Source organism: Eumetopias jubatus, unplaced genomic scaffold (genome assembly GCF_037043125.1).
Source record: "Eumetopias jubatus isolate StellerSeaLion01/CBP00866 unplaced genomic scaffold, mEumJub1_p1.0 scaffold_9, whole genome shotgun sequence".
NCBI classification, from domain to species: domain Eukaryota; kingdom Metazoa; phylum Chordata; class Mammalia; order Carnivora; family Otariidae; genus Eumetopias; species Eumetopias jubatus.
Window position 1 is genome coordinate 50,412,219 of NW_028274815.1, and position 27,179 is coordinate 50,439,397.

Genomic DNA, 27,179 nt, shown 5'->3' on the forward strand with positions numbered 1-27,179 from the left:
CTAACTTTCCCTGGGTGGGGACTGACATTCCTTGCGAGCTGCTGGCGGGGCTCCCGGGCAGCGTCCGCACCCCGCGGTCATGCTCCCAGCCCTCGACCCCCAAGCCGGGTCCGCAGTGCGCGATGGTTTAGGGCCACGAGCCGAGGGGTTCTCGCAGCCCGGCGACCCCTGTCCCTTCCAGCGGGGGATTCGCTGACGCAGCGAGTCGCCGGCTGGTGCCTTGCCGGGGATGGAACGAGGACATGCGGGGAGAGCCGGGGTGCGGAGGAAACGCTGTGTCATCTCCTGGGGCCGCGGGCTGTAGAGAGAGTCCGCGTCCCCGGGAGCCCGCCTCAGCCCCCTCCCCCGGTGCGACCTCCGAGACGGGTCTCTGGCACCCGGGCCCTGGCGCGACCGAGCTCTCGGCTCTGTCCGACCCGGTCGGTCTCTTCGGAGCACGGTGACAGTGGCCCTTTTACTCGGGGACCCCCGACAGGGCGTCGCTAACTCGCCCTCGGCCGCGGAGACGGGGATCGAACCCACAGCCCGGACGTGCGGCGAGGGCTGAAGGCTTGGAGGGGCCGTACCCACGCTTCGGGCCGCCTCGTACCCTCCGTCCTCTACTGCCTCCAGCGCCGAGGAGGTGGACTTTATTAGGAAAAGGGCCGAGAGGCTCCGCTGAAGCGAACCGGGCTTGCCTTGGGTGGGGGGCAGCGGAGGCGGACAGAAAGAAGTTTGCAGGAAGAAAGGAAATTGTACAAAGGTCGGTGCGGTGGTTTTTTGTGTTTTGTGTTTTTGTTTTCTTGGTGGTGGTGCTTGTGTGGGAGAGGGACTGGTTCCAGGAAAGTGGTGCACCGAGCTTCGCTGATAATTAAGGAACTGCCCCCCTGAGCCTTCTGAGAGAATGTCCTCACTGTTTTAAAACAGGACTTTTAAGTACTTTAAAAAAATAAACCATCTCAGCATGTAGATGTCCGAGGCAAGACTGGCATCTTCCTGCCAGTGGAGGGTGCCACCTAGGGTGAGACTGTTAGGGGTGCCTCTCCCTGGACTCGAGTGACCCTTTATTGGCTGTCCCCCTTTCCCAGCCCTCCACACACATTCAACTCACTCTTCAAGGATCAGGCACCACCCCCCTGAATTCCCTTCTTCCGTGTGATATTACCCTGGTTAGACCAGGTCACCGATTCTCTCCTAAGCCCCTCTTTGGCCACCCCAAGAGGGATCCTTTTAGGTCAGCCTTTAGTGACCGTCTGTCCTATTTTCCTCTAACACTTCTGTGTGGTTACTTGTTCTCCTCAACCCTTGTGTGCATCTTTTGAGAGAAGGGGCTGATCTTGCCCTTCCTCGTCTCCATCTTACCCCGAGGTGGGGCTAGACACATGGTAATGTGCTGAATAAAGGTTTGTGGGTTGTCCTTTTTTCTGGTACCTGTGCTGGGACATTCAGTCACACACACATTTACTGAGGACTTCTCAGTGGCTTTAATGCCTGAGGCCTTTGCTGTGATCACTGCCGGAGCCATAAACGCACATTTGAGATTCCTCCACTCAGCCCTTGCTGGTATTCTTTCTGGCACCGCTCTTGAGGGCGGTGAAAGTGTTTGTTTGCTTTGGAAGCTTCCCTTCTCCGGCATAGTGACTTGCATAAAGCACAGTGGAGGTGATTGTCCCTGTTAAGGAACTTCTCTCCGCTCCCTGCCCCCACCTCCTGCTCCTCCCACACCACTCCCTGCTGTGCCGGCAGCCCAACTTCCACCCAGTTGACTCCCAAGAAACCTGCAAGTCCCCTGCAGACTTCTCTTTCTCTCCCTCACCCTCCAAATACAACCAGAGGCCCAGTGTGCTCATCTCTCACAGCAGCTCTCAAATCCACTGATCTCCCCTGCTGGAATCCTAGACCAAGCCCCCGTGATCTATGTCCCGAGCCACTGTGGAAGCCTAACAGGTCTCCCTGCTTCCACTCTGGCCCCCTTCCAATGCTTCCTTCTTCCACTTGGTTTTCTCAACAATGCAGGTCTGATCAGGTGACTCCTTCCTCTCCCCACCCCCACCACACACTTGAACACTCTCCAGTGGCTTACCCTGCTTCTGAGATAAGGACCTCACTTTTGGAGGGGCCTCAAAGGCCCACAGAGCCCAGCCCTGCTGACCTCTACTTCCTGAAATCAGACCCCCTCCCCCAACCCTCCTTTCCACCACGCTAGCTGCCTTCAGCCACTTGAACCCTGAGTGTCTCATAATCCAGGGTCCAATTCCCAGAGCCCACGCCAGGGACACCACCCTCAGGCCCCAACATCTCATCACTTTCTGCAAGACTGGGAGCAGAGGTCTTTCCTTACTCCCTAGTGTTGCCCTAGAGCCCTTCTTCCTTCCATCCTTCATGGATCTCTGTGCAGGAAGGCTGGGGGAGAAAGGACAATGAGCAGTGTCAGAGGGTGGAGAAAGATGACTTGCCTTGCTGGGCTTTGGTCTGTGACCATCTTTCTTTCCATACGATGATGATAATAGCCAAGCATTGTTCCAGCCTTTGGCATATTGACTTACTGAATTTTCACAACAACTCTGTGAGGCAGATACAATTACACCATATATGATAGATGAGGAACCTGTAGCACACAGACAGATTAACTCACTTCCTAGTCAGTATGGCTCCAGGGTTCTTGTTTGTTTTATTAAGGTTTTCAGACATTCAGAAGTGGAGACAGTTGTCAAAGAAAGATCCAGCCGAGCATCAACATTTGCCACTGTGAGACCAGCTTCATTTCATCTGTATGCCCCCAATCCCAACCAATGAATTATTTTATTTATCTTTTTAAGATTTTATTTATTTGAGAGAGAGAGAGAGCATAAGCGGGGTGGGGCAGAGGGAGAGGGAGAAGCAGATTTCCCGCGGAGCAGGGAGCCCTGAGCAGGTTGCCCCATGCAGGTGTCCAACCCAGGAACCTGAGATCATAACCTGAGCCCAAACCTGACATCATAACCTGAGCCACCCAGGTGCCTCCAACCAAATAATTATTTTAAAACAATGCCCAGACAGCCCATCATTTTGTTGTACCTGCTAGTAGGTATCTCTAGAAAATAAGGACTTTTTTAAAATAAATTTTTTTACTTGACTTACAGAAGACAAAAAGATAACAGAATTCCTATGTAACCCTCACCCTGTTTCCCCGAATAGTATCATTTCATATGACCCTGGTACAGTTGTCAAAACTAAGAAACCAACGTTGGAACATTACTATTAACTATACATCCAGACTTTATTGGATTTCACTATTTTTTATACGAATGTTCTTTTTCTGTTCCAGGATCCCATCCATGATCCCACGTTATATTTAGTTGTCATGTCTCCTTAGCCTCCTCCGGTCTGTGACAGCTTCTCAGACTTCCCTTGTTTTTGATGACCTTGACAGTTTTGAGGGGTACTGGTCGGGTATTTTGTAGGATATCTCTCAATTTGGGTTTGTCTAGTGTCTCTCATGGTTAGATTGGGGTTATGCATTTTGGGGGAAGAATATCACAGAGGTGAAGTGCCTTCTTTCTCACATGGTATCAGAGGGTTTTTTGATTTGTTTTAATATAACCACGATACCATTAACACACCTAAAATAATTATTTCTTAATATCATCAAACCAGTCACAATTTGTCTTAGTCTGTTTGGGCTGCTATAACAGAACACCATAGATGGGGTAGCATACGAATAACAGAAATTTACTTTTCATGGTTCTGGAAGCTGGAAGTTTAAGATCAAGGTGCTGGCAAACTGTGATGAAAGCCAGCTTTCTGGTTCATAGACTACGCCTTCTAGCTATAGCATCACATGGCAGAAGAGTGGAAAGATCTTTCTGGGCTCTCTTTTATAAGGGCACTAATCCCATTCATGAGGGTACCTTCCAAAGGCCCCACCACCGAATACCATCACTTAACCTCACACTGGAAGTTAAGAGTCAACATATGACTTTGGGGGGGACACAAACATCCAGTCCATTGCACTATTCACATTTCCATGATTGTCATATTTTTTTTTTTAAGATTTTATTTATTCATTTGAGAGACAGAGACAGAGACAGAGAAAGCACAAGCAGGGGGAAAGGCAGAGAGAGAGGGAGAATCAGACTCCCTGCTGAGCTGGGAGCTGGACATGGGGTTCGATCCCAGGACCTGGAGATCATGACCTGAGCCAAAGGCAGACACTTGACCATCTGAGCCACCCAGGCGCCCCATCACATCATTTTTTAAATAATTGGTTTGTTTGAATCAGGAACCCGGAGGTCCCACATGTTATATTTGACTGATAAGTCTCTTCTAATCTATTGGTCCTCCTACTCTCTTTTTTTTTCTCTATTTGTTGAAGAAGCTGTGTTGTTTGTTTCCCTCATTCCGAATATGGCCAATGGCAATTTTGTGGTATTATTTAACATGTTCTTCTGTCCCCTGTGGTTCCTATAGACTTTAAGTCCATACTTTTTTTTAAAGATTTATTTATTTATTTGAGGGAGCTCCTGGGGAAGCTCTGTGACCCGACTGTACTCCTTTTCCTCCTTTTTGCTCATTTGCTCTCCTGAACTAGCTTTGGGCCCAGACACCATTTTTGGCAAGTTGGATCCCAGGACAGGGAGCAAACACATGTGTTTCTTCCCATTTGTGTTTCAGTCTACCGAGAAATAAGTTGTTTTGTTTTGTTTTTAAACTTCCTTGTTCCTTCGGGAGAGTCACTTACTTAGCTGCGAGGCTAACTGGGGGTGTGGGTGTGCTTTGTGTATGCATGGCAAGTTCTGAAACCAACTGAGACAGCAGAACAGGTGGGTTGCACGGGGCTCCCTTGGGGGAGGGGGAGCTGGCTGGAACAGGAAAGTGCACTCTTCACTCCCAGGATGAAGCTGTGTGTGGGCTCAGAGTTGGGAGGCTGTGGTAGGGAGGTTTCTTATATAGTTTGCCTGAACTCAAGTTCCAGAATGAAAATGCCCTGCATTATGTGTTACGTGTTTTAATCATTCACATCCCATAGGCTGGAGAGTGACTGTTTCCCAGGCTGGTCCTGGAGCTAGTTTGTGCTGTGGACAAGGTCAACACCTTCTAGTCCAGTGGCTTTCAACCCCTGCTGCACATTACTATCACTCAGGCAGGGTTTTACATGGACAGTGCTGCCTGGAGCCCACCCCAGCCAACAGAATTTGAATCCCTGGGTGGAAGACCTCATTTGGGGATGCCCAGGTGTTTCCTTGTACAGACTGGCTAAGGACTACGGAGCTGGCCCAGCCTTTCTGCCTTCAGGCTATAGGTTCAGGGCATATTTTATTCTTGATCTGGAAGAGCCGTGACTTAGAGGTCTGGTACAGGTATATATTTATTGGAGGGCTGCCAGTTTCTTTCAGGCCTTGGCCCTTGGCGGCTGCTCCCAAGACCTGCTCTCCCCAGGGGCTGTTGAGGTGGGACTATTGTGCTGCAGGTCCTGCTGAGAATGAGCTGACTCACCTTTCTTGTGAAGGGAAAGGGTAGGAATCACTTGGCTGACTCACTCTTTGATGGGTAAAGATGGGGGCTGAATTTTGGAGGGGGGGGGAAGGCCATACACTTAAAACTTTTGAGAAAACAAAAATTAACCCAAACTGAAAAAGTGAAACCCTTCTTTGCCATTTTTCAGTCTGGAATGACAGAGAAACCCCCTCCCTACAAAGAATCAGTGGTTCTCCCAAGGACCCCCTGCAGCTGCGAAGTGTCCCAGTGACTTCTTTGAGTGACCACTCCTCCGTACACACTGAGAAGTCACATTCTCCAAGACCATAGGCTGCCAGAAACTTTGCTGTTTAAAATAATATCAGTAGGAATGAAACATCCCCCTCTTGAGAGGTGGGCCTAAAGTCACTTTGACTCAGAGATTAACCCAAGTGCAGTGCTTCAAATAAGCAGTTTCTGGACACAACCTTCCACATTGATCTTAATCTTATAGTTTCTAAGGAAACAAGACCCTGTGGCTATTTCTCAGTCCAGACCTAGATGGACTCCTTTGCCTCATAGCTTTGCTTTGAGCCTATTAAAGCATCACGTCATTTAAATTTTCCTCCAACTTTGCCCAGAATATTTTTTTTAAAAGATTTTATTTATTTATTTGACAGAGAGAGACACAGCGAGAGAGGGAACACAAGCAGGGGGAGTGGGAGAGGGAGAAGCAGGCTCCCCACTGAGCAGGGAGCCCGATGCGGGGCTCGATCCCAGGACCCCGGGATCATGACCTGAGCCGAAGTTTGCCCAGAATTCTATACTAACTTGAATTTTCCCTTTGTTTGGTGATGTGCCCCACAGTTCCTCTGTTGTGTGGCCTCCCTCACTGTAGTGAGTCAGTAGACGTGACTTTGTCCCCCGGGGGGGGGGGGGTCTTAGGCTGATTGGATTAGTACACTATCATCTATGCTTAGCATTTACAACTCAGAACCCCTTTCTTGAATCTCAGGTCTCTGTTTGCAGTGCTTATTGAAATGTTACATCTGCAAGGCCCTTTAAGTATTTCAAACTCACATGACCAATCCAGAACTTTTGTCTTCCCTGCCACTAAGTCGTATACTTCTTGTTTCCCCTGGCCCTGTCCCGATAAATAGGCCTTAGGATCTAACTAGAAATCAAGGCATTATCCACATTCTGTTCTTCCTCATTCCCCCTGTCAGGCAGCCCCTTGCTGTACCCCAGGACCCAGCGCAGTGGTCGGCACACAGTAGGTCCTCAGTAGCTATTTCGTGAATGAATGAATAAAACCGCAGAAGTCTGGTGCAGTTGCTCTTCTTTTAATTTTTGAAATTTTCTACTAGGTGATAAGATTGTGTAGGGCTGGGGATGGATCTTTATCGTGTTTGCCTTGCCCTTCTCATTTCAGTTATTTGGACATAGTAGGTATTTAATGCATATAGATTGCCTGAATATAGTAATACAACTAGTTCCCCAGGGCACTAATAAGTCGTTTTTAAAAAATTATCAGAGTATTCCAGGCAGACCCTATCTGTTCTTGGCCTTTTTTTCTAAAATGTCTTTTGTCATACTTCAGTCCCTCCTTTGGCTGACAGTGGTGCAGTTTCTGAGTCCAGCCTTCATGCATCAGAGTCCTTGTGGATACCCCTCTCTGCTTGGTAAACTCATCCATCCACCCATCCCAGTGCCTCTGGGAAGCCTCCTTGACTCACTAGGAAGAAATCATCTGTGTCCTCACTGTGCTTCATGATGCTTCATTTAAGCTCTGATCACCGTATTTTGTAGTTACTTGTTTACTTGTCTTTCTTGATGGACTCGGCTTCTCTAACGCTTGTTCACTGTGGTGTTCCCTGAGCCCAGCTCAGAAGTGGGTGAGGGTAAGTAACTATGGAACAACGTGTTTCACCAAGGCCCACTCTCTCAGTGGCCGTGGTGTCAAATGACAAAGGGGACTTTTCTCTTTCCAGGCCCCCATCTCTGCCCCTGCCGCTCCTCTTCCCTCCTTGGGCCACTAACTGCCACGCTATTGTCCCTTTCAAGTCCTAGTCTCCCTTGGAAGCCCTGCCTGGGCTCCATCCCCTCCAGGCCATAGGCTGCTCACCTGCCCACTCATTCATTCTTGTGGCAGGGATGTTGCTGGGGACCCTTCTAGGTGTGAGACAGGAAACTAGGAGCCAGGGAGGGTGAGGCTATGGAAGGAACACCCAACAGCCTACCTCCTTCAGGAGCTTGTAATCAAGTACTATATTAGATAGTATTTTAAATTAAGTTATTTTTAAAATAGAATATTACTTCTGTGTATTACACAGAACGCTTGTTCTTTTTTTTTTTTCATTTTAAAAAGAAATAAAAATCACCCATATTCTTATTACCCAGAGTCAATCTCTGTTAACATTTTAATATATTTTCATCTAACTTAAAAGAAATAATTTTGTACTTTCTATTTTGAAGCAGTTTCAATCTTACAGAAAAGTTGCAATAAGAATAAAGAGACCTTGAGGTACCTGGGTGACTCAGATGGTTAAGTGTCTGCCTTTGGCTCAGGTCGTGATCTTGGGGTCCTGGGATCAAGCCCCATGTCGGGCTCCCTGCTCAGAAAGGAATCTGCTTTTCCTTCTCCCTCTGCTCCTGCTTGTGCTCTGTCTCTCTCTTAAATGAATAAATAAAATCTTTTTTAAAAAAAGAATAAAGAGAACTTTCATATACCCTTTGTCTAGATCCACTGGTTTTTAACATTTTTGTCGCACTTCCTTTATTATTCTTTTTGTCTACAGGGGATCAGAAAGCCCAGAAACACACACACACACACACACACACACACACACACACACACACACACACACACACACACACACACACACACACACGTCCAGGAACGTAGCAAATATACATGATATCACCAAGGACGTCTTCAGTCTGTAAAGAAACCAGAAGTACCCACATTTCCAGATTGCATCGTTGCCCTCTGTATTTACACATGTTATTTTTTCTCAGCCATTTGAGAGTAGGTTATATTCATTTATCCCTTGACTACTTTCGTGTATCATAAGAACGAGGGCATTCTGACATTTCTGTCTTCGTCCATTTGGGCCGCTATAACAAAAATCCCATAGACTTAGGTGGCTTATAAACAACAAAAATGAATTTCTCACAGTTCAGGAGCCTGGGCAGTCTAAGCTCAAGGCCCTGGCAGATTCACTGTCTGGTGACAGCTTGATTCCTGGTTCATGGACATCCGTCTTCTGGGTTCTTACATGGTGGAAGGACCAGGGGCCCTCCGGGGACTCTTACAAGGGCACTGATGTCATTCTGCCTTCATCTAACTGCTTTCCAGAAGGCCCCACCTCGAAATACCACTACATGGGGTGTCAGGTTAACATGTGAATTTGGGGAGGGGCACCCACATTCAGTGTCTAGGAATAACCTCAAGTATAGTTATGACCCTCAGAAATCTAACGGATCGAAGACTTTTATTAATCCATGATCCCTATTCCAGTTTTGTCAGTTCTCTCAGTAATGTCCTTGAGAGCATCCTTCCATGAGACAGTCCAGAATCACAGATATGTGTAGTTGTCTTGTTTCTTTAGCTTCCTTTCATGCGGCCCCATTCCTCAGTTTTTGTCTTGATGACGTTGACATCTTCGATGAACAAGGCTGGTCATTTTATGGAACGCACCTTAGTTTGGGTGTGCCGATGTCTACTCATGATTAGCGTCAGTCCCTCCAGAATACTATTTGAGTGATGCCATGAATTTCTCAGGGTGTCCCATCCAGAGGCACACCATGTCCATCTGCCCCTCATCAGTCCCTTTAACATGTCCCCATCATTCTGTGGGCTGGCAGCTTCATTACTTTCTGTCCTAACAAGGTGGACCAGTTTCGTCTTGTCCTTTCCCTTCCCCAGCCCTGGAATCAGCCACTTCTCTAAGGACCCCCAGTTCGTTCTAGTAGACCAGGGTCTGGATGTCATTGTGTGTCTTTGCTATCCACTTACTGTCCATCTATCTCGTTTTTTTTAAGTTGGCATTACCCTGTAAGTATGCATTTCACAAAATCATAAGCATTTTTTCATGTCATAAATGTCTGAAAACATGATTTTAGATGGATGCATAGTGTTCAGTCATATGAGTGGACCATTATTTACCGAACCATCCACCTTCGTAAATAATGCAGCGGTGAGCATCATCAGCATGTACATCTGACCACACCTCTGAACGTCTCTGGTTGCTTCCTTAGACTAAATACTTAGAGGGGAAATTTTGCCAGGACAGCAGTGTGAGCATTATGTATAAGTGGGGAAATGGTTTAGGCCCTTTGAGTTACAAGCACTTAGAGAAGCAACAGTTTTAGTTAAGGAATAGTGCCGAAGCTTGATCTGGTCTGTGAATGGCAGTACCTCAAGGGGTGGAGGGAGGGGTGGAGAGGGTGGGTGCTCCATGCAGGGGGTGTCCTGGTGAGCAGAGCAGCATGGGGCCTGGTATGCACAGGGGGCTTTCAGGGAACTATTGCAGGGTCGTTATTGGGAAGAGAAAGCAGCAGACCGTGGCTGTAGGGTCTGGCGTCCTAATGAGCAAGGGGCCGGGGGGGTGGGGGCAGTGTGGAGGCTTCTGCTTCCTTCCCTGTGCAGAGGATGGTGCGGGGAGAGCTGTGGGGCTCTAGGGAGGACTTGGGGCAAAGCCCGGAGTGTAGCGAGGCATGAACCCCCAGTGTGTGCAGCTTCCCCTTTGTCCTCTAGCTTGGCACCTTCTTACCTCCTTGAGCTTGGCTTTTTCCCTAGGGCAGAGGGCCCAGTAGCAGTGTTGCTCATTGCTCCATTTCCCTTCATTGTGGGCTAATGCCTGTGGCCTGCTTTGCACAAAGCCCTCCTTTTCTGGGGACCCTGGCAAGGCCAGGGCAAGCAGGCCCCTGTACTGAGCCTCACAGCCGCTCCAGGGCTATGGGTAAAGGAGGGCTTGAGGGCTGTGAGCTGGGTGCCGTCATGCTTGAGCTGGACCTTGGAGGCGGGCCCTCCCTATACTTGAGAGGTCCAAAGCAAGGCAAGGGAGGCTGTGGTGCACAAGGAAGGCTGGGAGAGGGCTGGGCCCAGGCCTCTCCTTCAGCCTGTGTGCTCACTGGTGCTGGGGCACTGTGGAAGGCTGGAGGGGGTCTCGGGGAATTGGGGGAAGAAGGAGGAAAATGGGAGGCAGCCTGAAGAGGACCCGGGACAGTCACCGAGTATCTTAATGGTCTTTATGAGTTGACTTTAAGAAGACTTCAGACCTTGGAAAGCTGCCCTCAGGTGACTGAGAAGCGAGGCCTCACTGGCATTCATCACGTGGGGAGTCCTGGGGGTGGTGGGACCCCAGTGAAAAGGGTAAGCTGTGGGGTGTGGTCCACGGGGGCTGGAGGATGGTCTACAGCAGCTGATCTGCTCTCCTCTCCCACCCCCTTCTCCAGACATCCTTCTACGGTCGATTCAGGCACTTCTTGGATATTATCGATCCTCGTACACTCTTTGTCACTGAGGTAAGTTGTGGGTGTCACTCTCAGTGGAGGCCCCTTGTCACTTTAGAAGATTCATGGGTCGTCTGTGCACATGCTGTATACACATTATCTCATTCCATTTGCATCTTACAGCATCCCTTCAAAGTGGATATATAGCATCATTATGACTTCATACTCTAATGAAGTTATTACCCAGGACCTGAATGACACACTCACGACAAAAGTTCAAGTGGTACGGTGTGTTTAAGTGGAATAAAAAAGTATCCTTTATATACTCCCCCTACCCAATTCCCTCCTCTCGTAGGTAATATTAGATTTCCTAAGGTAGAGTTTACCTTTGGTACGTGTGCTGTTCCGAGTTCTGACAAACATATGCGGTCATGTAGCCACCAGCACCACGAGGCTGTAGGACACTTCCATCCATCACCCTACAGTGTTCGCTCAGGCTCAGTTAGACAGTTCCTTCCCTGCTCCTGCCAGCCGCTGGCCACCACTCATCCGTTCTCTGCCCCTCCTGTTCTCCTGGTTGAAATGTCATAGAAATGGAATCCTACAGTACGTGGTCTTGTGCATCTGGCTTCTTTTCCTTAGCATTATGCTTTTGAGATTCATCCATGTTGCTGCATGTATCGGGAGTTGGTGACTTCTCTCTGCTGAGTCGTATTCCGTTGAAAGGATGTTCCAGAATTTGTTTTTCCCTCTACTTGTCGATGAACACCTGGACTGTTTCCAGTTTGGGGTTATGATAAATAAAACGCTATGAGCATTCTTTGTGTGGACGTATGTTTTCATTTCTCTTGAGTAAATAACTAGGAATGGATCACTAGCTCATATGGTAACTGTGGTAAAGTGTGTTTAACTTCATTGGAAGCTGCCAAACCATTGTTCAGAGTGGCTCTCCATTTAACATTCCCATCTGCAGTGTTCTAGTTGCTCCACATCCTCACCAACATGTGGTATCGTCACATTTAACTTTATTGCCAAACTTATTTCAGCCATCCTAAGAAGTATGTCTTGATAGCCTTTGTATGTGTAGAGCAATGCATGCACGTATAAAATCGCAGATCTTTATTAAGCACCTTCTGTGAGCAAGGCAGTGTCGTAAGCATTTTACATGCATTAGCTCATCAGATTAACTCAAAGCAACCCTACGAGGTAGAGATTATTCTAAGCTCCGTCTTACAGACGAGGAAACAGACAGAACGTAAGTCTCATGCACATGGTGCTGGCCAGGGGTGGAGTCTGTGTGACGCAGGTAAGCTTGTTTCCAGAACCCTTGTTCTTAGCCAGTTTGCATCCTGTTCAGGTAACAATCCCAAGATTACTCAGCGGGCAGAGGGCCTGAGCTCCTGTGCTGGGCCCCCACCTATCCCAAGGAAAGTCATTGAGCCATGATGGAAAGAAGCACAAGGCCTTCTGGGCGCCTGGGCCGAGAACAATCCCCACTGGGCATGGGAGAGCAGCCCAGTGATGGGAAATGTCGGAATTACCCTGATATGTGGCTTCCTACCGCATCTCAGCGAGGACAAAGGGCACAGGTGTTGTACTGGCCGACTTCACCTGTCCCTCTGGGTCTACCACCTCTTAAGGGCAAGGCTGCTGTGCTCTGGGCTCTGGATTCTCCTGAGGAGTAATCAATGTGACTGCATAAAAATTTGGAAAAGCACCACGCTAGAGAAACTACTTACCTAGCCTAGGTTATGTATCTTTTTAAAGAAAGCTCCAGAATGGTGCAAAACTAGATAAAATTGTAACATCAATCCCAACAGAAATGCCACCTGCTTGATGGAGAAGACCACAGAAGCCAGTGCTTAACTCAGAGGATAGGTGCAGATGGTGGTTTTGAGGCATGTTGGGAAATGATGGAGGGGGACAGAGGGTCGGGAGGTACTTCAGTGCTCCCCAGATTACCACGAGCAGGCAGGGGCTTTGAGGATGGATGGGCAGCTACAGGGCAGTGCGCCAGTGGTCCCAGGGGGCCTCCCTCGTCCACCCTCTTCTCATTCCCAGACCCTTTCATTTCCTATTCTCCTTGTACCACATCTCTCTTGCATTTTGAATGGCCCCAATATTCTTGTACATCACTAAACCATTTTGACCTGTGTCTCCTACCGGCAATTGACACGTCAAAGCACCTGAACGATACACTGGCTAGAAAAATCACCAATACAACAGCAATTTTGGAATATTTTTCAAATTTCTCATGTCCCCTCCCCTCATCAGTGATTTGGATAGGCTTCCTGGAAAGACCCATACCTTCCCCCCCCGCCCCCGCCCCGCACCCTGGTTGGGGATTGTTTCCAGCGCTACATGCTGGCCTTTTGGAAAGTTTTTGCCCATAGAAGATCATCATCTGAGCCCTAAAAACTCAGGAAGGGCCATGACTCACTGGTTCTAGTCCAGGCAGGTTACTTAGCAAGGCCATCGGCGGGGAAGCAAGGAGAAATTAGAAGTGGAGAAGAGAGTCTGTTACCTGAGGCTCTCCCCAGTGAACTGTGGCACTGCCAGGAGGGCCGGGTTCCCCTTCTGCTGGGCTCAGTCCACAGACTGAGACTGCAGACTCATGTCTATAGAGCACTGTGTCTCTCTCAGGGTCCTTGGCTGGTATTCTGGGAGGGAGTGTGGGGTGGTGGACATCCCACTGGAAGAGATCTGGACAGCCCATTTTGCCTGTGTGGGGGATAGGTTTGTGGAGACATGAGGAGGTGGGTCTGGAAGCCGGAGGTTCTTGAGGTCGAAAGATGCTGGGCAGCTTGAGCCATCTGGTGGGGACCTGGTTCTGAGAGGCATTCACTGAGTCGATGGATAGGCTCATCTTGAGAGAGTTTTGCAGCAATTTGTTTGTCATTTATAACTGACCAAGCTTTAAAAAGATTCCAACCCTTGTATGTGTAAAGAGGTGGAGGAAATTTCATTCACTGTAATTTCTCTTAGGAGGAAGGCTGTCTTTGTCATAAGAATGTCTTGAGCAAGGCTTCAGGGGAGGAGGTTGGTCTGCTTGAGAGAGGGGGAAGAATGGTGCTTTTTGATCCTGCCGAGAGGAGAGAAAAGGAAGAGGGAGTAACAGTGGGAAGGAGAGCAAGCATCTGGGAAGAGCTGAGAGGCCAGTGGCTGGGGCTTTCTTGAGACTGGTCATGCCTACTGAGTTGTGAAAGTTGACGTGTTGTACTGTTGTCCCCTTCGCCATCATTCCTGGCAAGTTGCCAGTAAAGTCCGCCTGGTTCTTGAAATCTCTGCAAGAGTAGACTATTTGGGGGGCGGATCTTGAGAGGCTGTAAGTCTCCTGTCACGGTGCAGTGTGTGCAGGATCAGACCTGAGGAAGCAAACCACCAGGAGTTGGCAGAAGTCCCAGCTTTGGCTTTGCACCTAGGTCATGGAATTAGATCTAGATCTCTAAGGGCAAAGTTGTACCAGCTGACATCGAAGTTACTTTTAATTATGGACTGAAGATGAAAGGAATTTGCTCTTCTAAATTCAATAATTATTTAAGGAAATGAATGGTTGACAGGTTATCAGCCTGAAGGGCAGAGAAAACTAGCTGAAATATTAGTGTTAATAACAGAGACTCCATATGAGTATTGGTGTCATAATCTGAAACTGTTTGGGGTGTATTATAGGATAGAATAGATAAGGAATTATATTGAAGTTGGGAACCAGGGTTCTCACCATGGAGGTAGGTGGATACAGATCTGGAGTAGGGGAAAGGACAAAGAACTACGTGATATTGTATTGAATTGGAGGTATGGATATGAGCTCGTCACACACACACACACGCACGCACGCACGCACGCGCGCGCGCATTTATGTTTATATTTCCCAGTTTCCTGACTCTGTTCATTGAAAGGACCTAGAAGCAATGAACCTGGTGACAGTGAACACACTTAGCACTCAGATCTTGGTTTCTATATACCACAACCTGCTAAAAGAAACTGGAACTTCTTGGAGAGGTGGCCAAATCCACATCTGGGACAAGGCGAGCTGCTACAGAAAGTAGGAGGGTGTTCAAAGAGTGATGGAGACACAGTAACTGGCTTGAAGGGAAACCCAGCAGTCATATTTGGGAGAGTTTGAACATTAAGAAGAGTACAGGCAATGGTTGTAACACACTAAATAATCATAATAGTAATAATAATACATCTGCGAGTCAATAATAGCGGTAACATGAAGGAGGAAGAGAAATCCATGAATCCATAGTAATACTAAAAGTGTGGGAGAGGGAAGCTCATCTTCACCGAAGAATGTCAGCTGATAAATGTAGAAGAAAATAACCATGGTGTAACCCTCAATGAACTAACTGCCTCTGGCAGGATCATAGTGGATGCTGCTTGCATAGAGTAACAAGTTGTAGGGAAATAGGAGATGCATCTTCTCTCAAATAAGCCTCACCCTAAAGATTAGTTAGCAAAGGGGAAAAGTTCCCTTTAGAGTGAAGAGCTTGGAGGAACCCACTTTAACCAGGTGGCCAAACTTAGCATCACTAGCCATAAAAAAAAAAAAAACCTGACTTTGTGTGCCTTCTGATGTGATATGATTCTGGTAGTAATCCCTAAATACTGGAATATATGAAAGCCTAAAGAAGAAAATAAAAGCAACCCATAGGGGCGCCTGGGTAGCACAGTCATTAAGCGTCTGCCTTCAGCTCAGGTCATGATTCAGGGTCCTGGGATTGAGCCCCGCATCGGGCTCCCTGCTCAGCGGGAAGCCTGCTTCTCCCTCTCCTGCTGCCCTGCTTGTGTTCCCTCTCTTGCTGTCTTGCTCTCTCTGTCAAATAAATAAATAAAATCTTAAAAAAAAAAAAAAGCAACCCATAATCCCACCTGCCAGAAATAGTCACCATTGACATTTTGGTGTATGGATATATCCAAAATTGGGATGATTTATAGAATATGTATAATATATATATACCTATCTCTTTATATAGAATATGTACAGAGAGAATCATATGATATATGTTTACATTTACATAACATGTATACATGATATATACTTTTTTCCATGTAGCATATTATGAGCATTTTTCCTTGTTATTAAATGTTATTTCAAGATATATTTAATAACTACATAGTAATCCATCATATGATTATTCTATAATGTACCAAATAATTTTCTCTATTGTGACCCACTTGGGTGGTTTACATCTTTTGCCATTATAGATAGTATGTTAAATCTCCCCATATTTCTCTTTATTTTCTTTGGATAAATTCCTAGAAGTGGAATTTCTGAATGAAAGACATTTTAAGGCATTTGATATATATTGCCAAATTGCCCTGTAGATTATACCAACCTGTATCAAGATTATATCAGTTTATAGTCTCAGTAATAGTGAGTGAGGATGTCCTATTTATTTTTATTTTTTAATTTTTCATTGACTAAACTTTTTTTTAAGTAGGCTTCATGCTGGGCATGGAGCTCAACATGGGGCTTGAACTCACGATCCTGAGATCAAGACCTGAGCCAAGATCAAGAGTCAGATGCTTAACCAACTGAGCCACCCAGGTACCCCTCAACTAAATACTTTTTAATTATAATGTTTCTCTACACTTTTAAAAAATTTCAGTATAATCAATATACATCTTAGTTTCAGGTATACAATATAGCAATTCAGCAATTCTATACATTACTCAGTGCTCATCATGATAAATATACTCTTAATCCCTTTGAGAATGTCCATTTAAATGCCTTCTAGACAGCATCTGATATTCTAATTTTAAAATCTTTAATGGAATTTTTAACATAAAATACTCAAATGTCAGTAGCTTTATACACTTCAAGTTCTTGTCTATCTGCATGCATTATTGGCGTACTTTTACACTGAACACTTTTTGTTTGCTTTTTTCATTCATTTCCAAGTCTTTATAATTTTTTTTAACTTGATAACATATAATGTATTATTTGTTTCAGGGATACAGGTCTGTGATTCAATAGTCTTACACAATTCACAGCACTGACCATAGCACATACCCTCCCCAATGTCCATCACCCAGCCACCCCATCCAGGTCTTTATAATTTTTAATTTATTTTTTAAAGAGAGAGAGAGCATGAGCAGGAGGGGCAGAGAGAGAGGGAGAGAGAGTCCCCAAGCAGACTACCCGCTGAGCGAGGAGCCCGATGTGGAGCTCTATCCCAGGAGCCTGTGATCACGACCTGAGCTGAAACCAAGAGTCAGATGCTTAACCAAATGTGCCACCCAGGCTCCCCCTTTATACTTTTTTAAAGTCAAGTTTTATTTTATTTTATTTTTTTAAAGATTTTATTATTTATTTATTTGAGAGAGAGAATGAGAGAGAGAGAGAGAGAGAGAGCATGAGAGGGGGGAGGGTCAGAGGGAGAAGCAGACGCCCCGCTGAGCAGGGAGCCCAATGTGGGACTCTATCCCGGGACTCCAGGATCATGACCTGAGCCGAAGGCAGTCACTTAACCAACTGAGCCACCCACGCGCCCTAAAGTCAAGTTTTAAAGTCTAAAAGTTAGATGCTTAGATCTAACACATAGGTGGTTTCCTATCTTTTGCTTTTCTAAGAAACATAGTGTTGGACCTATCACTTTTCACTTCTGCTACATTTATTTTCTAGAATAAATTCTCAAGAGTAGGCTATCCAGGCTGGAGGGCTGAATGTTTCTAAAGTTCTTGGGCTAGCTGGACAGATTTCTTTTCTAAAGGGTTGGACTTCCTGTCATGCTGCCCGAGTTCTGTTTGCCTCGCGTGGGCCCCCTGAAGGTGACCAGAGGTCAGCCACAGGGAAGGACCCTCCCCATGTGTCCCTGGTTTCCTCTTCCCTTGGGGCCTCCGGTGGCCTGGGGCTTCAGGGAGCCAAGGACCAATCTCAGCACAGACGTTTAATCCTGGGGGTCCCAGGACTGCTGAGAGGGAACAAGAAGGGGGCTTAAGAAGGCTGAGGGAAGACAAGAGAAGGGCTTGGGACTCTGCATATATATCGTTATCCTCTAGCCCCAAGTCCCAGCGTTTGGGGCCACAGTAAAAATGGCTCAAGCAGGCATTGTGGGCAAGGTGAGAGTGCACGGCTGTGCCTTGGGCAGGTACAAAACTGACCCAGGTGAGAACAATCAGATACTGAGCAATCAAGGCATGATGTGACCTAGGCGGCTGCCCTCCCCTCCCCCTGCCTCCCATCAGCCATCCCTGCTTCGTTCTCTCACGAACACTCCATTGCCAATTCATTCTCCCTGCCTCTGGTGCTGCTTTTCTTTCTCTCTCTTTTTTAAGTTCTGCAAGCTTTGGGACTCCCAAATTCTCCACTTTGCCTAAAGTTTGAATGCTCCAGTTTCTGTGTCAGGTAAGTCCTGGCTTTGAATGAGGGTAAAGAAGACCCTTCCTTTTCTTACCCGAGGTGCCCTGTACCGTAGGCATCAGCTTTGGGGGATGTAGGCATTGCTTTGAAATCACCGGGAGACCACCCTTTCAGTTACTGTTACGAGGACAGGACGGTCTTCCATGCTGATGTTTTGTGGAAATGGCCCAGAACTGGGATTGAGGGGATTTCTGGGTTGCCTCCCACCCACTTTGGGACCCTGGGCATGGAAATGCCCTTCCTTTTCTGGCCGCAGTTAGTTCAGAGAGGGCGTGGCCTAGATGGTTCTATGATAGATACCCGCAAAGGGGTGTTCTTATCCACATCCTGTGTGAATAGGGCAGTCTCTTGTAATTCTGGGATTGTCAGACGAGCATCACCATCGAGGGACTTTTTGATGACTCTTTCTCCAGATTTCCTTTTTGTGTCCTTCCCTTTCTGGGTCCCTCTGTCCCTGTTCCTGTCCAGCATGGTCTCCCGCCCTCTCTGGCCACCACCCTAACACTCCATGTCTGCCCCTTTGCTTCCTTCTCCTACCCCTCAGGGCTTTGGGGCAGGACCCTTGAGGCCAGGCTTCTCCTCTGTTCAAATTCTCTGCCCTGGAGCAGACCTCCCAGGTGCCAGTGTTTCCAGAAGGACCTTCTAGAGACCATGCCCCCATCAAATACAGGAGATAACCTCAAGGTGACACTTTCTGGCAGGTGAGCTAGAGACAGGCAAGCCAATGAGGGAGTCTGGGAAGCAACATGGGCCGACTCTCCTCCTGGCCCAAGGCTCTAAGAGGAGCCTTTCATCCGCTCCTTGCTGCCTTTGCATTCAGGGCCTGGCTGCCTGTTTGTTCCTGGTTGAAAAGACTTCCTGCAAAGTTCACTGCCATGGACCTCCAGCTGTCTGGACCTCTCCAGTGCCGAGGGCTCTTCCATCAAGCCTCACAATGCACAGGATTGAGAGAAGGATTTAAAGCAGGGAAACCCTCCTCCCATCCCTCAGGGCTCCCCGGTAATGACCCCGTTCTCTGATGTTAAGAGCCCAGCCCCCAGAGCAGTCAGGTCTTAGGGACCTCTTAAAGCGAGTGTCCTGGGGCTTTGGCTGTCCCACAGAGGGGCCTGGAGCCCCAGCCGCTCTGCCTCTGACAGAGGGGCCTGGCTGAGGCTTAGTAAGGCCCAGCAACAGAAAAGCATGTTCTAGCTTCCTCCAGTCCTAATTTCTCAGACTTGTCTTCAGGAACTTTGGATTTAGTTCTCCCTCAACCCATGCCAAGATCAGGCTCTTTGGAACTTATTCTTGTGGCAGGAGGCCTCCCTTTGATGACTGTGTCAAATGAGATGGAGCCTGGCCAGGTTGTTATAGGAACTCGGGAGAATCCCTGGAGTGGGAAAATAATGAGAACACGGGGCCATTCACCATTCAGCGCTGGAAAGTAGAGCATTCATTGTCCCATGGCAGAGGCTGTGGCGTGGGAGGAAGCAGGCTTGGGGTGGGGAGCTTGCCGCATCACTGCGAGGCCTTAGGGGGGCGGGGGGGGCGGGCTGGGGGCACACAGCAAGGGTCTGACTAAACTCTGGGTACAAAAACTAAACTTCTCATGTTGTGGCCATGTGACCTTAAAGAAGTTAAAACAATCAACACGATCCCATTTTGTTGAAAAACAAATGCATTAAATCCAGGAGGAAAATCATCCTCACTCTGTTTAAACCATTCTCACTTCTGCGGTGGTTATCTCAGTAGTGTGTTGCTGAGGGATTTAAAACAATCTTTTGTGCTTATCTATTGTTTTCTGACATTCTCTCTAAACAGCATGGGTTAGTTGCCCCACCCCCACCCCACCCCTGCCAAAAAAATCCCACCAAGCTATCTCCACTTTGGAAACAGATTCTGGGAAGAGACTCTGGAATTTTGGAATTGATATGCAAACCTTTGAAGGGGGAGGGGCAGTACTCTCCTGCAGTCAGGCTGCTCGTAAGTAAGAAGTTTCTCTGCTCCCTGATGCGCTAGATTAAACCAGTGTCCACAGGTACTTCACCTGCTGGCCTGATGGGTCACGTGGTCTGACTGGCTTGTCTGGGCCTGCAGAGAGTCCGGCTGTTCCTTCCCATCCTACCGGACTGCCCCATCCGCGGGCTCAGCAAACACCCTGTCTGCCCCCTGGAAGCCCTTCCTGGTGTTGCATCCTGCCTTCAGACCAGGGGGCTTCTGTTGAGGTCTCTGCATTTCCATCCTCAGCTAGCCTTGTCCTTCTATCAAAAGGGGAAAAAAAAAAAAAGAGGGGGGAACAGGGCAGCTTCACTGGGTTTCTTTACCCACACCGGACAACACTGATGTCTGGGTCCCTCGTCTAACCTTGACATAGGCTGCCTTCTATGGCTGTTGTCTGTTTCTTGTTAATTTTTTGAGGTATAGCATACATACGATAAAATGCACAAATCCCAAGTTTATGGCTTAATACATTTTGACTTATGTTATACCCATGTAACCACCACTCAGATGAAGACATTGGACATTTCCATTACCTCAAAGGGTTCCCTCATGCCCTTTCCAAGTCAGCACTCTGCTCCACCCCCCCACAAAGTAACACTATCATGACCTCCACCATGTTAGTTAGATTAGCTTTGCCTGTTTTTGAACTTTATACATACTCTTTGGCATCTGACTTCATTATGTATATCAGCCTTTCATTGCTATGTAACAGATCACCCCGAAATATAGAGGCTTCAAACACTATTCAGTTCTTTTGCTCACTGGTTTTCAGTTTGGGCAGGGCTCATAGGGGATGGTTCATTGCTGTTTCATGCGGTGTCTGCTAGGGTGGTTTGATGGGGGGCAGGGAAAGTCCATTTCAAGATAGCTCACTTGCATGGTGGGCGAGTTGGTACGGACTGTCAGCTGATAGCGCAACTGTAGCCATGGGCCAGCGCCTCGGTTCCTGTCCAGGTGGGTCTCTCCATATGCTGCTTGGGCTTCCTTACAGTATGATGGCTGAGTTCCAAAAGAGTGACCATCCCAAGAGAACAAGGTGGAAATGCAAGGCATTTTTGTGACATAGCCTCAGAGGTCACATAGCCTCACTTCAGCTGTACTCTATTTGTTGAGACAGTCATGAAGGCCTGCCCAGGATCAGCGGGAGGACACATGGACTCTACCTCTTGAGGGGGATGTAGGAATGTTCTAGAAGAGAATGGGGCATGGCAGATATTGGAGTGTCCATCTTTGGAAAATACATTTTGCCACATTATGTCTGTGAGATTCATCCATGTTATAACGTGTCTTTGTAGTTTGTTTTTTAAGTTGTTGTGTAATATTTCATTGTGTACATATACTACGATTTACCTATCCAGTCCACTATGGACATTTGGATTGTTTGCACTTTGCAGCTATTTGAATAGTGCTGCTATGAATATTCTTTTTTTTTTTTAAAGATTTTATTTATTTATTTGACAGAGAGAGAGAGAGCACAAGCAGGGGGAGCAGCAGAGGGAGAGGGAGAAGCAGGCTCCCTGCAGAACAGGGAGCCTGATGTGGGGCTTGATCCCAGGACCCTGGGTTCATGACCTGAGCCAAAGGCAGACACCTAACTGACTGAGCCACCCAGGCCCCACTGAATGTGCTGCTATAAATATTCTTATACAAATATTTTGGTGGACAAAGGCTGCCTTCTGTCACTGTTGCTGTCTCTTTAGCTTTTAAGATTTTACACATGATACAATTCTATCTTCTTCTTTTCCCTCTCTCTCCCCATCAGTTACTGTAACCATATGCACTTTAGTATGTAAATCTCTGCTAGTGTTTTTAAAATGTTGAAAAAAAATTATATGAGTATTACAGAAATATGTTATCTTTATAAAAACTTTCAATATTACAATTAAGATTAAATTTCCTCCTGACACCCCTTGCCAAATCTGGACCCTTTCCTCCTACCCCAAGGTAACTCCTGTCACTAATTTGGTGCATCTCCTTCTAGAGGTTTTTTGATGCATTTATACACATAAATATTCTCATAGAAAATATTGTTTTCTATGTGTGTGTGGGCTTTGTTTGGTATAATGAATGGCATCATACGGCTCTGCAATTTACTTTCTCACTCAAAAAAATATGTTGGAGATGGAATCACATGCAGATCTATTTCACTTTTTAAACTGCCCAATAATATTCCACAGTATTATCAGACCACTGTCATTTAACCATTTTCCTATAGAAGGACACTTAAATTGTATCCTTTATTGTTTGCAAGGGAAAAAGTTGCAGGAGCCCTGGATCTGTGCCCCTCGATGTCTTTTTTCTTTCCTCTGCAGAGACGTCTCAGAGAGGCTGTGCAGCTGCTGGAGGACTACAAGCATGGGACCCTGCGCCCAGGCGTCACCAATGAACAGGTAATTCTGCTGGAAGTGGGGGGGAGGGGGCAGGAAGGCAGCAAAGTCACATCCCCTTCCCTGCAGCCAGAACCACTCTCTTTCCTTCATTATCCACTTCTATGCTATTACATAGCCATGTGGACTTCTGGCTTTTTGGAGGAGACATTCAGTTCTCTCCCATACCCTGGGTCTCGTGGGAAGCATGGAGGCTGATAAGGCAAGTGAGACCCAAAGGCAGTAGTTTCCTGGAGCTGATGTGTATATCTCTTCCCACTTCCACATTCAGTGACATCACAGTGGTAGCTTGAAATCAGCCATGTGGGAATATTTCTACCATGGAAATTAGCAAATGCATCAAATCAGGACTTTCTTCCCAAAAGAACTGATTTTTAAACATTTACTAGTATACCACTACTCAAAAGTTCAGGTTGAGGATGGGAAAGACAGGGGAGGATTAGTGGGGATTAGGCTAGAACACTAATTTCATTTTTCTTTTTTTATATCAGGTAGGAACCTGAATTAGAGCTAAGTGAAATGTTAATGGTTGTGTTTGGTTTGAAGGAAAGGTAGAGGGATGGACTGTAGGGCTACTTTAATGATTATAGGGACTGAGGTTTAACATGCCAAAGTTTTTCTTTTTGTTTACAAATTTTATTTCAAAATCTTTTAAAAAATTAATTTCGTACTTTTTTTTTTTTTTTTTTCAAAATAATATGTGCTCAGGGGCACCTGGGTGGCTCAGTCGGTTAAGCATTTGCCTTTGGCTCAGGTCATGATCCCAGGGTCCTGGGATTGAGCCCTGAGTTGGGCTCCCTGTTCAACAGGGAACCCCCTGCTTGTGCTCTCTTGCTTGCTCTCTCTCTCAAATAATTCAATACATAAAATCTTTAAAAAAACCCACAAAAGTAATATGTGTGCATAGTTCAAAAAATCAAATAGTACTAAAATATCTGAAGGAAAAATAGTATGCTGCCCCCATCCCTCCTCAATTCCCATTCCTTTTCTCCAGAAACAAATACTTTTAGCCACTTCTTCAGACAGAAATCGATGTCAAACTAATATGCTTATCTATAGTCCTATTTTTCACCTAGTTATTTTGTATTCAGCTGGATTCAACTGTCTTGTTATTTACCCCCATTAAAAAACACACATCTCTTCCCCATCCTCCTCACTCTCCCAAAATAGTTATTATGGATTTGGGGGTTTATGGGTATTCACAAGTCACATTATTACAATGATATAAATAGCATTTACTAATTTTTGTTTTCTCTCTTGTTCAACTTTATGTTTTACCTGGAGTTAATGATTGCCTTAGTTTTTCACAATGGCATGGTTTTCTTTATACCGTCTCTACCTCTTACTACATCCTCTAGCAGCCTTTCGATATTTTCAGTGCCTCCTTTCAATCTGAAGACTCCTGTCCTTCAGTTCCCTTTTCCCCTCCGAAATTTTCCTTTCTGGTATCCAGCTCCTCCAGCTCCAGGCCTTCCTGTTGGTGTACACTTTCATTTTGGTGGATGACCTCTTTTAGTAGCTTCCTAAAAAAAGAGTAAATGGGAAGAAAATTGTGAGTCCTTTTATGTCTGAAAATTAATTCTGCACTCAGTGTTTTTCTTTTTAAGGCTTTTTTTTGGGGGGGGGAGAGAGAGAGAGAATGGGGAAGGGGTAGAGAGAGAATCTTAAACAGGTTCCATGCCCAGTACAGAGCCCGATGCGGGGCTTGATCCCACAATCCCGAGTTCATGACCTGAGCAGAAATAAAGAGGCAGACGCCAACCGACTGAGCCACCCAGGCACCACTGCACTCAGTCTTAATTGACATTTGGCTGAGAAGAAAATTCTAGGTTGACAGATATTTTCTTTCAGAATTTTGAAGACATTGCTCTATTGTCTCTCACGTCAGTATAGCTTTTGGAAATCTGATACATTTCATTTCTGATTCTTTGCAAGTAACCCATTTTCCCTCTTTGGAAATCTTTAGTATGTTTTCTATTAAATTTATTTCAGAAATTCCACAATGCCATCTCTTTTAAAATTCACTATTTTGGGTTCCTGGTGACCCCTTTTAATCTGAAGACCCCCTACTGTCAGTTCTGGCAAATTTTCTTATACTGTTTCTTTGATAATTTCTTCTTATTCTGCAGTTCCTATTAGTCAAATATTCAACATTTTAGATTGATACTTAGATTGTCTTATATTTTTTTCTCTTCTCTTCCATCACTTTGTCATTCTGTGTGGCTTTAAAAGAAATTTCCCTGAGTTTATTTTCAGCATATTGACTAAAATTTTAACTTCAGCTAGTATAATTTTAATTTCTAAGAGCTCTTTGATTGTTTATTTTTAAAATTATTCTTAATAGAATTCTTTTCCTGTTTTGTGAATACAGTAGCCATCTTATCTCTCTGCATTCTGGAAGCCACGTAGGGAGAGGAGGCTGGAGTCCCAATATTCGCTTTGCAGACTTTCATTAATTTCCCTGCTTTGAATCTCACCTACTCCCATCCTCCACTGTGCTGGTGTTCCCAAGTCTGAGATCACTTGGGTTCAGTTTCTCCAGAAGGTTGATAAACCTCCAGTATCTGGGGAACACAGGTGAGAGTGGTAAAAGTCACCTTGCTATATAGCAAAGACCTTGGGATCTTACTGCTTTGAGGACAGACTTTTAACCAATTCCCTGTGTTTAGCCTTATGATTAGCCCTTTTTCCTAAGGTACCTGGTCCCTCTAAGTCTTGAGCTCTGCTGGTGTTTTGAGGGCAGTTGACTGGTTCTTTAAGCATGGGCTCTGCAGGCACTTAGGGGATGGTTTCTTCCTCTCTACTGGATCAGTTACTAAAACTCTACTTATTTTCCATCCAAAACCATGTTGTTGTCCTTCCTCTGCTGTTGTCTCCTCTTCCATTCTTTTGGTAACTCTATGAGGCACTTCCCTTGCCTTCTAACACCCTTAGGTGCAAAGCCCATGCTGAGGCTCTGGGCTGCCAACATGACACACTAGTAGTGCTTGGCTGGATGTTCCTGGAGTAAGTGGCTTAGCCATCAGCTCTCCCCAGCCCAATTCATTTAATATGTATTTATGTATTTATGGAGCACCTGCAGGCCAGTTTTGGTGCTGGAGCCTGGGGGAGAGAACAAGGAACAAAGTAGACGAGAATCTTGCTTCATGGACCCCCAGAATCTAGGGAATGATTGTGAAAAGCCATGATACTGTAGGAGAGCAGAGGAAGGTGTAACCTGCCCAAACTGTTTGGAAGAGATTCTTGCCTGAGATTTGAGGGATGAGAAGGGGCTGGCCAGGAGACGCCGTGGATAGGAGCTGTCCAGTGAGGAGGCACATCATGAGCAGAGACAGCAGGCCCCTCCAGGGGAAGTCCAGATGAATGTGCTCGACTTGGCCACTTGAAAGGAGGGCAAATGTGTGAGCTGATGGAGCACCTTGGCCAGACGTCCTTGTGCAGGGCCCTGGGGGGTGATGGGAGATGGGACAGTGCTGGCTAGACAGCGTCTGTCTTTAGGCATCTGTGCTGCCATTAGGAAGGACAGGCTGTGACCAAATCATCCCTGAGCACAGTACTTCCCTCTGGCATTGGCACTGAGGAGCCTGGATGGCATGACCTGACATGCCCTCCTTAGACCAAAGTGGTGCTCAAACCTCTGCAGTTCCTCTTGGACCTGTCAGGGGTGAGTTCAGCCCCCCGGCCCTTCACCCTGCGGCGGCTCCCAACCCAAGCTCCCTCTAGCTGAGGTTGGCCTCTTGGGACTCCCTCCAGCATCCAGAGTTTGGCAAATGAGGCCACGTTTCTCCTCTCTACTCCCTTCAGTAGCTTAAAGTTGCCTGTCCTGTTTCCTGGGCCTCTTTTGTTTTTTGTGCTGAAAGCCCCTATGTGCCTCCAGGGAGCTGGGAGGAGGGGCGGTTGGGGGGGGCGGATCTTGGCACTAGCCGTGCTTCCCAATTCTGGCTCCTGTTGGTGATGCCTGCAGTGTCCATCTGGTGGGTGGGTAGCACAGTGCTCTAGGTGTGAGCCTGCTGCTCGGCCCCCTTACTAATCAGATCCTCCCTCTCCCTCCCTTTCTGGTCCTCCTGGCTCTCCAGATCATCAGGGATTGGACTATATGGACTCGGATTACAATGCTTCCCCCACTTGGGCCTCCTCTACAAAGCTGCACCCCCTCTGGCCTCCACAGACAGGAACCGGATGGGTGGGTGATGGCATTTAAGCCGAGGGTTTGGGGAAGCCTCAGCAGTCTAGAGTTAACGGTGGTCCCCCCATTCCTGATCCAGGCTGGCCCTGCTCACGAGTCATGTCCAGGCCCAGGGTAGCTCTTGATCTCAGCCTGGACAGCTGCCTCATCTACCCTGGGCTCTGTGCCTGCTCCGACGTCCTTTTGCAGGCGTGTGGATCAGAAGCCTGTGGCTGCCTCCTGATGCCTGCGGGCCTGTCCCCATGTCACGGGCAGCACTGGATAACCTGCCTACCAGTTTGTTATCTAACCCAGCCTCCGGTTATGCCATCTCACCAGCGGGTATACACAAGTGGATTGCTAGTCTGTTCACACCTGATGGCCTTTGTTTGGTCTTCTGTTAGTGGGTGGCTGA

The 27,179-nt window shown here is 46.8% G+C and overlaps 1 protein-coding gene across 12 annotated transcripts in view; it reads left to right on the top strand.

The window, feature by feature from the left end:
- Positions 1-27,179, top strand: part of SFXN5 (sideroflexin 5) — a 114,980-nt gene that overhangs the window by 523 nt on the left and 87,278 nt on the right. For 6 of the 12 annotated variants that reach the window (XM_028116176.2, XM_028116164.2, XM_028116166.2 and 3 more), the window contains exons 2-4: positions 10,876-10,944; positions 11,056-11,155; positions 22,525-22,602. In XM_028116176.2, the coding sequence (XP_027971977.1) occupies positions 10,876-10,944; positions 11,056-11,155; positions 22,525-22,602 (247 nt within the window). Of the gene's footprint in view, positions 1-445; positions 743-10,875; positions 10,945-11,055; positions 11,156-22,524; positions 22,603-27,179 lie in introns of those variants that run through there. The other 6 variants (XM_028116165.2, XM_028116175.2, XM_088026463.1 and 3 more) reach the window with 3 other exon arrangements.